The 12,916-nt window shown below is 48.2% G+C and overlaps 1 protein-coding gene across 1 annotated transcript in view; it reads right to left on the bottom strand.

Annotated features, from left to right (window-relative positions):
- Positions 1-12,916, bottom strand: part of TPCN2 (two pore segment channel 2) — a 131,471-nt gene that overhangs the window by 73,738 nt on the left and 44,817 nt on the right. The window contains exons 3-4 of the mRNA XM_068261638.1: positions 9,018-9,094; positions 4,120-4,297 (exon numbers count right to left, since the gene is read on the bottom strand). Coding sequence (XP_068117739.1) covers positions 4,120-4,297; positions 9,018-9,094 — 255 coding nt within the window. The remainder of the gene's footprint in view (positions 1-4,119; positions 4,298-9,017; positions 9,095-12,916) is intronic.

The raw sequence follows: 12,916 nt of genomic DNA, 5'->3' as shown, positions 1-12,916 counted from the left end.
TGTGCAGAGCCCGGGGGGACTGGCAGCAGCAGAAGGACACAGAGGCATGTCATTGTGCAGAGCCCGGGGGGACTGGCAGCAGCAGCAGAAGGACACAGAGGCATGTCATTGTGCAGAGCCCGGGGGGACTGGCAGCAGCAGAAGGACACAGAGGCATGTCATTGTGCAGAGCCCGGGGGGACTGGCAGCAGCAGAAGGACACAGAGGCATGTCATTGTGCAGAGCCCGGGGGGACTGGCAGCGACAGCAGGACACAGAGGCATGTTATTGTGCAGAGCCCGGGGGGACTGGTGGCAGCAGAAGGACACAGAGGCATGTCATTGTGCAGAGCCCGGGGGGACAGGCAGCGACAGCAGGACACAGAGGCATGTCATTGTGCAGAGCCCGGGGGGACTGGCAGCAGCAGCAGAAGGACACAGAGGCATGTCATTGTGCAGAGCCTGGGGGGACTGGCAGCAGCAGCAGAAGGACACAGAGGCATGTCATTGTGCAGAGCCCGGGGGGACTGGCAGCAGCAGAAGGACACAGAGGCATGTCATTGTGCAGAGCCTGGGGGGACTGGCAGCAGCAGCAGAAGGACACAGAGGCATGTCATTGTGCAGAGCCCGGGGGACTGGCAGCAGCAGAAGGACACAGAGGCATGTCATTGTGCAGAGTCCGGGGGGACTGGCAGCAGCAGCAGGACACAGAGGCATGTCATTGTGCAGAGCCCGGGGGGACAGGCAGCGACAGCAGGACACAGAGGCATGTCATTGTGCAGAGCCCGGGGGGACTGGCAGCAGCAGCAGAAGGACACAGAGGCATGTCATTGTGCAGAGCCCGGAGGGACTGGCGCCAGCAGCAGAAGGACACAGAGGCATGTCATTGTGCAGAGCCCGGGGGGACTGGCAGCAGCAGAACGACACAGAGGCATGTCATTGTGCAGAGCCAGGGGGGACTGGCGCCAGCAGCAGAAGGACACAGAGGCATGTCATTGTGCAGAGCCCGGGGGGACTGGCAGCAGCAGCAGCAGGACACAGAGGCATGTCATTGTGCAGAGCCCGGGGGGACTGGCAGCAGCAGCAGCAGGACACAGAGGCATGTCATTGTGCAGAGCCCGGGGGGACTGGCAGCAGCAGCAGCAGGACACAGAGGCATGTCATTGTGCAGAGCCCGAGAGGACTGGCAGCGACAGCAGGACACAGAGGCATGTCATTGTGCAGAGCCCGGGGGGACTGGCGGCAGCAGCAGAAGGACACAGAGGCATGTCATTGTGCAGAGCCCGGGGGGACTGGCAGCAGCAGCAGCAGCAGGACACAGAGGCATGTCATTGTGCAGAGCCCGGAGGGACTGGCAGCGACAGCAGGACACAGAGGCATGTCATTGTGCAGAGCCCGGGGGGACTGGCAGCAGCAGCAGAAGGACACAGAGGCATGTCATTGTGCAGAGCCCGGAGGGACTGGCGCCAGCAGCAGAAGGACACAGAGGCATGTCATTGTGCAGAGCCAGGGGGGACAGGCAGCGACAGCAGGACACAGAGGCATGTCATTGTGCAGAGCCCGGAGGGACTGGCAGCAGCAGAACGACACAGAGGCATGTCATTGTGCAGAGTCCGGGGGGACTGGCAGCAGCAGAAGGACACAGAGGCATGTCATTGTGCAGAGTCCGGGGGGACTGGCAGCGACAGCAGGACACAGAGGCATGTCATTGTGCAGAGTCCGGGGGGACTGGCAGCGACAGCAGGACACAGAGGCATGTCATTGTGCAGAGCCCGGAGGGACTGGCGCCAGCAGCAGAAGGACACAGAGGCATGTCATTGTGCAGAGCCCGGGGGGACTGGCAGCAGCAGAACGACACAGAGGCATGTCATTGTGCAGAGCCCGGAGGGACTGGCAGCGACAGCAGGACACAGAGGCATGTCATTGTGCAGAGTCCGGGGGGACTGGCAGCGACAGCAGGACACAGAGGCATGTCATTGTGCAGAGCCAGGGGGGACTGGCAGCAGCAGCAGAAGGACACAGAGGCATGTCATTGTGCAGAGCCCGGAGGGACTGGCGCCAGCAGCAGAAGGACACAGAGGCATGTCATTGTGCAGAGCCCGGGGGGACTGGCAGCAGCAGCAGAAGGACACAGAGGCATGTCATTGTGCAGAGCCCGGAGGGACTGGCGCCAGCAGCAGAAGGACACAGAGGCATGTCATTGTGCAGAGCCCGGGGGGACTGGCAGCAGCAGAACGACACAGAGGCATGTCATTGTGCAGAGTCCGGGGGGACTGGCAGCGACAGCAGGACACAGAGGCATGTCATTGTGCAGAGCCCGGAGGGACTGGCGCCAGCAGCAGAAGGACACAGAGGCATGTCATTGTGCAGAGTCCGGGGGGACTGGCAGCAGCAGAAAGACACAGAGGCATGTCATTGTGCAGAGTCCGGGGGGACTGGCAGCAGCAGAAAGACACAGAGGCATGTCACTGTGCAGAGCCCGGGGGGACTGGCAGCGACAGCAGGACACAGAGGCATGTCATTGTGCAGAGCCCGGGGGGACTGGCGGCAGCAGAAAGACACAGAGGCATGTCATTGTGCAGAGCCCGGGGGGACTGGCAGCAGCAGCAGCAGGACACAGAGGCATGTCATTGTGCAGAGCCCGTGTGACACGGCTGGCCACCTGGGAGACAGGAGAGCGATTCGCTGTGATAGGCTAAACCCACCTAGTGACCAGGCCATTTTTCTCTAAATAGGCCACTGCAGCTTTAAGGCCAAGCTGCAGGGCCGCACAACACTGCACACAAGTGATCCGTTACCCCCCTTTTCTCCCCACCAACAGAGCTCTCTTGGTGGGGTCTGATTGCTACCCCAGATGTTTTTTTTTGTTAAATGTTGCCATTTTTCTTTATATTATAATACCTCTCCCTACCTCCCCGTCCCCGGTTTTGTAAAAAAAAAAAAAAACATTGGGGGAGCAATCAGACCCCACCAACAGAGAGCTCTGTTGGTGGGGAGAAATGGAGGGGGGGTCACTTGTGTGCTGAGTTGTGCGGCTCTGCAGCTAGGCCTTAAAGCTGCAGTGGCCTATTTAGAGAAAAATGGCCTGGTCACTAGGGGGGGATTTAGCACTGCGGTCCTCAAGCGGTTAAAGAGAATCTGTAATTAAAAAGAAAATAAAGTGGCCTGGGGGTACTCGCTTTGGGAGGCGGTGGCCTCTGGATCCCAATGAGGCTTCTGCCATCCTCTTGTGTAGCCCCATCCAGTGCTGGTTCCCCCTGAAAATCTGCTGACAAGCTTGTAGGTGATTAGCACCTGCAGCACGCAGAGATATTCACCTATGGAATCCAACGCATGGGGCGCAGTACCGGCTTCCCCCTCGGGCTCCAGCAGCAATAACCACGCCTAAGCGCGGGATGCCTGCCCGGTAGAGCGAAACCCGATGGGGCTCGGCTATTGCTGCCGGAGGCTGAGGTGGAAGATGGAACTGCATCTGCGCTGCATCCCAAAGGTAAATATTGATGTCTGCTGCTGTCTGGGGGTCCCAATGCTGGATCTGTGCTGCACAGGAGGAAACTTCAATAATATCCAGACGCTTCCCCCTCCCGAGGCAAGTACCCCCAGGGCACTTTATTTATTACAGATTCTCTTTAACTCTCTCGGGCATGGAGGTCACTAGAGCGTCACAGGTCGGCACTGGAACCCTCTTCCCCTCCTCCATGATGAAGCTGGTGATCAGAAAAGGGCAACTGTAGAGAGTCTGCCATGTTTTTAATGCTTTTGTGCAATAGCAGTTGTCATCATGCCAACAAACGGTGATCTCCCCCGAGGGATCCAGAGCCTCCGAGGACTGGAAGAAGAATGGCAGCCAGCGTCTAGATCCCAGGGGAGGAGAGTAGAAACGCCGCCACACAGCACTGTCTGCTGCATACCTCCCGGCGGCTACCTAGTCAGGCTCGGGATTACAGCTCCTGACCTTTTTTTCCCATCAAGAGCCTGACTCTGGGTTACTGCCAAGAAGCTGAAAGTGAAAAGAAAGAGACCTCTAGTGGTAAGCTACGGCACTGCTTTTTATAAATGGTGAGGAGGAAGAACTCCAGGCAAAGGCAAATACAAGCATCATTCTTGTTAGATCAGTTGTTGGAATTGATCTCTGAATTACCTTCACGGACAGATCTGTGATAAACACAAGAAATGTCACAAGCTCCACCCCTTCCGTCAGTCCGCAGGGGGGCTCCCAGGCTGCTTTGCGATAACGTACGTCTGACGTGACGGTCAGAGAGGAGGGCTTCTCGATGAAGGCGAGAGCCAAATTCACAAATATCGTTACATTCAGTATCCTGAAAGATTAAAACAATATATCAGTTTACAAAACACGCTCTTAGGCCTAGTGCACACCAGAGCAGTTCTGCTGCGGTTTGCAGAAACACATACTCCCGGGCTGCTGCAGATTTTGGATTGCGGATGCGTTTCTGCCTCAATGTTAAGTATAGGAAAAACGCAAACCGCTCTGAAAAACGGCACTTCAGAGCGGTTTGGCAGGCGGTTTTTGTTACAGTAGCTGCTCAGTAACAGCTTTACTGTAACAATACATGAAATCTACTACACCAAATGCCAGCTGAAACGCTACAGAAAAAGAAGAAAAAGCGTTTCAAAATCTGCTAGCATTTTGCGGATCTGCTAGCGGTTTTTGGTGTGCACCAGGCCTTAAAGGATACCCGAGGTGACGTGTGACATGATGAGATAGACATGTGTATGTACAGTGCCAATAACACAAATAACTAGGCTGTGTTGCTTTTGTTCTTTCTCTGCCTAAAAGAGTTAAATATCAGGTTTGTAAGTGGCTGACTCAGTCCTGACTCAGACAGGAAGTGACTACAGTGTGACCCTCACTGATAAGAAATTCCAACTATAAAACACTTTCCCACCAGAAAATGGCTTCTGAGAGCAGGAAAGAGATAAAAAGGATCAATAGTTCATAGATTTTAGCTCTGGCATACTTCAATGAATGTGTCATTGAGCAAAAACAATAAAACAGTTAAAAAAAAAAAAAAAACTTAAAAAGTAGATTTAAACATAAAGCTAAACTGTGGAATATCTTAAAAAGTCATTTTTAGGAGAAGGAAGATAGATACAATCGTTTATTTCATTAGTTTATTTTCGCCTCGGGTGTCCTTTAAGTAAACCAGTGACAACAAAAACACTTTAAACCTAAAGCTGAAGGTCACAGACCTGTGTGGTGCCCATGGCAAAAGTCATCCTATTTGTCACAGGATAGGACCCGCGACAAGTGAAGCACGACATGCGCATCTATGAGAACACTTACTGGTCTGGTAAACAGACACAATCTAGGTCACAAACACCGATGGTTAGTTTAACCTCTTCCCCACCGCTGCATCGTGTATCTACGACCCTCTAGACTTCACAACTAGGGGTCTAGATACACATCTTTATATTTACTAGGGGTGCGTGCGCGCTCCCGCCGAGCACTGAACAGTGAATGGGAACATGTGCTCCTAAAGCAGATAAAAGTGCCCGTAACGTATAATCACCGGCATCACAAACACACACAAAACGTTTTGTGCACTGTTTAGTATACAGGATAAAGTGTGGGGGGGATATCTAGTGGGAAAAAAAAAAGTAAAAGCACATGTAAAATACATTAAAGCGGTATAAAACCCTGACATAATATTCAATAAAAACATGTTTTCCTACTTTTTATATGCCATACGGTTATTATATTTGCTTTTGTGCATAAGTGTTATTATTCATTTAGAAATTACAAGTTCCCAAAGTAAATTTTTTTGCTCTGAGAGTTGACTTTGCATTTTATTCATAACTGGTTTTATTCATCTTGTAATGTCCCCAGAAATCCTTTCTGATTGTCTGTCTGTGTTCAGGAGAGTCTGCACAGTCATAGAATGTGTCACATTCCTCACTTGATACAAATAAGTAAACACAAGAAAACATTATCTCCAGTTTGGATGCATCCAGGATTCTCTGCACTGAGCTTGCAAGTCCTGTGTTTAACTAGTTAAATGCTGTTCTAGTAAAAAATGGTGGCAGTATATAATAGTAGTATATAATATGCTTTAAACCTTTTTGAGCAAAGAAGAAATGCTGGGTTTCATTCCGCTTTAAGAAATAAATCCCCCATTAGATATTAACCCTTCTCCCATTCTCCCCATAGTGGTCAAAATAAAACACTTGTAAAATAATAATAATAATAATAATAATAATAATAATAATAATAATGATTAAAAAAAAGTGATGGCATTTAAAAAAAAATACACACAGAAAATAGTTACCTTAGGAACACAGCTCTTTAAATATGCATGTCATGAGGGTATATTACTGTTATTTTTGCCAATAAGGGCTTGTAATTATTGATATAAAAATAAAATACACCTTTATTTCCAAATCAAAAAATTGTCATTCAAATATTGCACTAGGGACTAGAGATGTCGCGAACGGTTCACCGGCGAACGGTTCCAGGCGAACTTCGGTGGTTCGCGTTCGCCTGCCAAAGGCGAACTTTCCCGGAAGTTCGATTCGCCCCATAATGCTCTATGGAGCAAAACTTTGACCCTCTACATCACAGTCAGCAGGCACATTGTTCCCAAACACACTGCTCTCAATGCTGGAAGCCCGCTCCCCCTCCCTCCTCTAAGCAAGGTCTTAATACCATTTGACTCACTTGTCTGTCTACACTAATTAGTTAAGGGACAGCTGCTACACACTCTGCTAGGGAGATTTTAATTAGCCTCTTGTGGGTCCACCCTCCTCCCCTTCTCATCTGCCAGGGAATTCCAGTATTTCAAAAAAACGGCTTACATACCGTAACTGGGATTTGAACCCAGGTCTCAGTGTATGGTAGGTAATTAACATATCCATTATACCACCAACACTACTAGCTGAAAGTAGCTGAAAGTAGCTGAAACTAGCCTAGCATGTACCATTTATGCTCAATGCAAGAGACAAATAATCCAAGACAAATAACATTTATATCACACTTTTCTCCTGGCAGACTCAAAGCACCAGAGCTGCAGCCACTAGGGCACACTCTATAGGAAGTAGCAGTGTTAGGAAGACTTGCCTAAGGTCCCCTACTGAATAGGTGCTGGCTTACTGAACAGACAGAACTGAGATTTGAACTCTGGTCTCCTGTGTCGGAGGCAGAGCCCTTAACCATTACACTATGCAGCTGCTGCTTACAGATATGTAGCCAGACATGGCCTTCTCTTTTGTGTTCAACCGACACTGAATGGGGAGGCACACTCTGGCTAGCTATTATGAAGACTGAAGGGGCATTCTTTGGCTACCTGCACTAGTGGGGGCTCTCTGGCTACGTATAACATGGGGAGCACTGCCTGGCTACTTACACTGGGGGGGTGGGGGGGGGGGGGGTTAGGGTGCAGTCTTTTTACCTTACCTGGGGGGGGGGGGGAGAACTCTGCCACCTGCACTTTGGGGACTTCTCTTGCCATCTATACTAGGGGAGGGGAGAGAGTCTTTGATTACCCATAATGGTGGGCACACTCTAGCTACCTGCACACACCCCGGGGTCACTCTCTGGCTGCCTAATCGGGGGGGGGGGGGGCTCTCTAGCTGCCTATACTTAATCGGTGTGATTCTATCCAGTGACATCATTCTACCACTTTTAGCCACTCAATTCTGGGAAGAGTGATAACACTCAGGGCTGGAACCCACTAGAGCGATTTCTTGAGCGTTTACGGAGCGTGATAAATCACTAGCGATTTCCCTAAACGCTCAGCCAATGAAAATGGATGGGGCAAATTCCACAGCAGCGAGTGCGATTAGCAAAATCTCAAACGCAGGACATGCAGCATTTTGGGAGCGTTTGCGCTTCAATGTAAAGTATATAATCGCTCATCAAAACTTGCACGGAGCGATTTTGCGTTTTAAAGTTACTGCACACTAACAAAATTAAAAATTTAAAGGACCAATCAGACTTTAAAACGCTAATCGCTAAACAACCGCTGGCAAACTGATTACACTTTCTAAAATCGCTCCCTAAAACGCTCATGAAATCGCTTACAAACTGCTCATACAAAACGCTAGCGATTGCGATTAGTGATAGCGTTTTGTAGTGTGTTCCAGGCCGCAAGGTGTCCACACACACCATACAATTAAAAGATCACATTTTTCACTAATTCAATAATTTAGATCAGTTGTCCCGAAAAAACGAAAACTTTTTGAATTTAGATTTTTTGAGATTGGACACGTTGGAAATTTCAGACAAACTTTATCAAGAATTGTATGATGTGTGATGGATTGTCAATTGCTTGATGTACAGTTCCAATCAATTTATTCTGAGCTTTCCATTATTTTATTCATGATTGGGGAAAAACTGAACATACGTGTGTGGTACATTGGTCAGATTTTTAATATTGTTACAATCAGTCAGAAAAATTATTTGCCATTCTTGAATTGAACAGATATTTAAAAAATGGTATGGTGTGTGGCCACCTTAATGCTAAATACAAATAATATTAACATGAAAAAAGTGCCCCTTTTAATTCTAAAACTCTATGAACCCTGTAGAGAGAACAAGCCACTGTGAATTCTGATGCAGAATTTTATCTATCCTTGCAGCCCCAGAAATACCCCGAGGCTTACCCGGAGGAGTGGTAATGTCTGATCTGCAGCTCCGTTCAATTGTACTTATTTTTAAGGAAACTTTTTTTATTATTTTTTTAAATTGTCCAGGTTGAGTATTAACACTGCCTCCTCCCAAGCTTAAAAGTCTGCAAGGTTGTGGTGGGCTTGCTCCCAGATCAGTTGCAATCTTAAAGTAGGGTCCAGCAGTCGAACACACAACCTTATGTATGGGAAGCAGAAGCAGTACCTCTACACTTACCTCAACCTGACCGACTTTTTTTTTCATTTTAGTATGATTCATCCCGCTTTAATCAGCAAGTGCTATTAGGACGCCCTGGATCGGGGAGGCGGTAACACACACACACACAACACATGTTCTGTCTACAACTAGCAGCTGGGATGTTTTCCCATGTTGAGGAAATAAAAGTGAGTGCTTACCATTGGCACGCATCGGAGTAATACCAGCGGTACAGCTGCAGGGAGCTCAGGTCCACCCGATGGTTTATGGAGCGGTACTGAGAACAGAAAGGAGGACAAGGCTGGTGAAGCAGAGTGTGAACAAAATCTCATTTCCAAGAGAAAACACAGGTGGCAAACTTCTGGGCTATGTATGAAGCAAACATGGCAACCGCCTACTTCCTGCGAGCCCATTTCCACTGTAAGGACCTGTTCACACTAAGGACGCTTTTGGCCTTTTTTAGGCACCGGCGATTTTCAAAAATCGCCCTAAAAGCGTTTGTGCAATGATTCCCTATGAGAGAGCTCACATCTGAGCCGTTCGATTCCAATCCGCTCAGCAAAGAGCTGCCTGGGCCATTTTTGGAGCAATTTGGCTCAATGGAAGGTACAGGGAAATCGCAAAGTGCTTGAAAAAGCGCTTTGTATAGCGATTTCCCCATCACTTTTAATAACATTTTATTTATTCTTTTCCGGGTCAGAGAGTTCACTTCCAGACTTGCGTCAGAATGTGAAAAAACAAAATCGCTCTGCAAAAAAGCGCTTATAAAAGCGCTTTACAAAAAAAACGCAGGGAAGCGCTAAAAATAATCACACACAAAATCGCAAACTGCTTGGCGTCAGCGATTGCAATTTTAGATGCAAACAAGGCCTAAATCCTGACCACAAACACGCTGCCTTTCTGAATGTGGTTTGCAGCGTTTTTCAAATGCAATTTCCTTTACTTCGCAGTGCCGTTTTATTGTGCAATTGTTGTTACGCTTGGCGTGATAGACTACTACCTAAGAGCTATTGTGGGAAAACTTCAACAAGCAGTGCGATTGCGCTTAGGTAAAAATCGCATAGCGCCTGATTGCCGCAGTGGAAAAGAACACTATGCTTACAACCAGGAAGCCCGTGCAATTCCCGTAACATTGTGTTCAAAACACAATAAAATACACCATGGCCCTTACCTTAAAGTGGATCCGAGATGTACTTCTACACATTGCATAATTGTAATCCCCTCCTATTGTTTATAGGGCATTCCTCAAGCCAAATACTTTTGTTTTGTTTTAATACTCTAATTCCCTATAAACTAAACAAGCCTCGCCCATAGTTTTTCAGAGAGCCTTGGCAGTAGCAAGGGCTCATGGGAGCTCAGTCTGGGCAGGGGGAGGAGGAGGAGGTGTTACTAGCCAGAGATTTTAGAGGCAGATGGGAGGAGGGAGGAGGAGGGGGGATTAGTTGTTTTTTTTTCACAGAAGATACAGATAAGCCTGCCTCTGTGTAATGTTTACAAACAACATGGCTGCTGTCATTGTATCACAGGAAGAAATAATCATATTCTACTTGCAGCTAGATTTGCTGTGTAAACTAAACTTTAGATAAGATATATAGACAGGTTACTTGTTATAGTTAGTTTTTCATCTCGGATCCACTTTAATTCTCCTTTTTCATCCGAGTTTGAAGGAGTGATATTTTCACACCTTTTCAGTAAAATGCCTTCTAAAGTGTAACAGTCGGGCATAAAACCTATTCTTTATTTTTATCTAGTAAACAAGTAATAATGATCCTAACCGGGCAATCCAAACATTAACAATCACTGTTACTTTTCTTCTCCATAAAACATCATTCTCCAGTTTCCCTGGCTCTTATTTGGTACATCTGCCGCACAAAAGGAAGTTGCAGGGCATGTTGGGTTTTTTTTTTTGCTTCTTTACTTTTCCCTCAGACTTAACTAATGCGGCCTGATTGGCTGAAGCCTCTTTCCCTCCTGTTTTCCCCTCCCACACCTCTGTTCCTCTGATTGGCCAGTATTTCTCATGCTGAGACAATGCACTTTTTAATGCAGAGCTGGGTGGGAGTGTCTGAAGGCTGGGAGGAGGGCGGGCAATGCATACACAGACAGAGTGAGGGAGGAAATGATGTCAGGATTGGCTTCAAGATAGACACAGACAAAATGGAAAATCCTAAGCAGGATTTTCTCTTTTTTTTTTACTATAGAAAAATCACTAAAATAAAAATGTGGACAGTGCAACACATGTGTTATGTAAGTAGAGCAAGTATTTATCCACTTGATATATGTGGGGGGGAGGGGTCTGAAATAGTATGGCTGAGAGCTCCTCTTTAAAGGACACATCTGAGTAAACTAAAAAAAAAAAAAAAAATCCACTTACCTAGGGCTTCCTCCAGCCCGTTAGCCGTCCTGTGCCCTTGCCACAGCTCAGCTCCACGCTGGTGGTCCGGGGTTCCCTCCAGTGCAAGATGACCACTGAGCCTGTGCGATCGGCTCTCAGAGTTGCACCGACGTCATCCGGACTGTACTCCTTGCGTTCCACCGCGGATGTTCCTTTTTCTAGCGCCTGCCGCTACTTCCTGTATAAACAGGAAGTAGTGTCAGACACTAGAGCGAGGAACATCCGCAGTGGAACGCAGGAAGGTATGTGTATCTGCCGCTGTCCGCCGCCTGCACAGAGACTGATATTGATGCTGGAGAGGAGCGCAGACAGGAGAGCCCAAGGTGAAGGGCCATGGCTGTCCCCACATGCTGCGACCCCTCCAGCACCCCAAAACAGCCCTGAGCAGGCCCCGTTGGGGGGGGGGGCATCAGAATTTCTGCAGGGGGGCCCGGTGATTCCTAGTTACGCCCCTGAATGTAGTGGAGGTTCCTTGTTCTGACCACAGGCCTCACTTAGCCCCGCCCACTGACATAACCTCTATATGTCAGCCTTGCAGTGGTGGAGTGCAGACCAGGGTTCCACGGGAACAATAAAAAAAACGTTATTACCTATATTATGACTATTTAAAGTACACCTGAAGTGAGAGGGATAGGAAGGGTGCCATAATTATTTCTTTTAAAAGAATACCAGTTGCCTGGTTATCGTAGAGATGTACAGAGGTGCCAAAAAGGATAAAATTCACTAAAATTGTTAAAAATGATAGGGAGGCGGTGGTTGCCCAGCTCACAGAGTAGTGAACAATATATATAATAAATATATTATGACATATTGCAATGATATGTAGTACAAAGTATTGCATTTAGGTCACTTGTTTTGTGTATATAGAACATGGCCTATAGGGGGTGGTAATGAAGGGGGAGGGGGGGGAAGCTGTGGTTCAGGGGTGGTAGCTGGCTGGTAAGTTTATAAACTATGTCCAAATGCAACTATCATTTTTTTCCTTTGCCCATTATTCCCCACTCTCCCTGGGCACTGAATACACTAATTTATAAAAGTCTTGTCCTTAACAGTTAAGTTATTGATCGTGTCCTTTGCTTAGGACTAGAGTTGGGCCGAACGGTTCGCCGGCGAACGTGGTTCGCGTGCGGTTGCCGCACGCGAACGTTTTGCGGAAGTTCGGTTCGCCCCATAATGCACCTGAGGGTCAACTTTGACCCTCTACATCACAGTCAGCAGGCCCAGTGTAGCCAATTAGGCTACACTAGCCCCTGGAGCCCCACCCCCCCTTATATAAGGCAGGCAGCGGCGGCCATTACGGCCACTCGTGTGCCTGCATTAGTGAGAGTAGGGCGAGCTGCTGTCTGTCTCTAGGGAAAGATTAGTTAGGCTTAACTTTTCCTGGCTGCATACCTGTTCTGTTCAGTGAGCCCACTGCATACCTGTTCAGTGATCCTGCCACTGCATACCTGTTCTGTTCAGTGAGCCCTCAGCCCACTGCATACCTGTACTGTGATCCTGCCACTGCATACCTGTTCAGTGATCCTGCCACTGCATACCTGTTCAGTGATCCTGCCACTGCATACCTGTTCAGTGATCCTGCCACTGCATACCTGTTCAGTGATCCTGCCACTGCATACCTGTTCAGTGATCCTGCCACTGCATACCTGTTCAGTGATCCTGCCACTGCATACCTGTTCAGTGATCCTGCCACTGCATACCTGT

This window comes from Hyperolius riggenbachi, chromosome 11, assembly GCF_040937935.1.
Source record: "Hyperolius riggenbachi isolate aHypRig1 chromosome 11, aHypRig1.pri, whole genome shotgun sequence".
Lineage (NCBI taxonomy): Eukaryota > Metazoa > Chordata > Amphibia > Anura > Hyperoliidae > Hyperolius > Hyperolius riggenbachi.
This window is presented reverse-complemented; position numbering and strand designations above follow the sequence as displayed.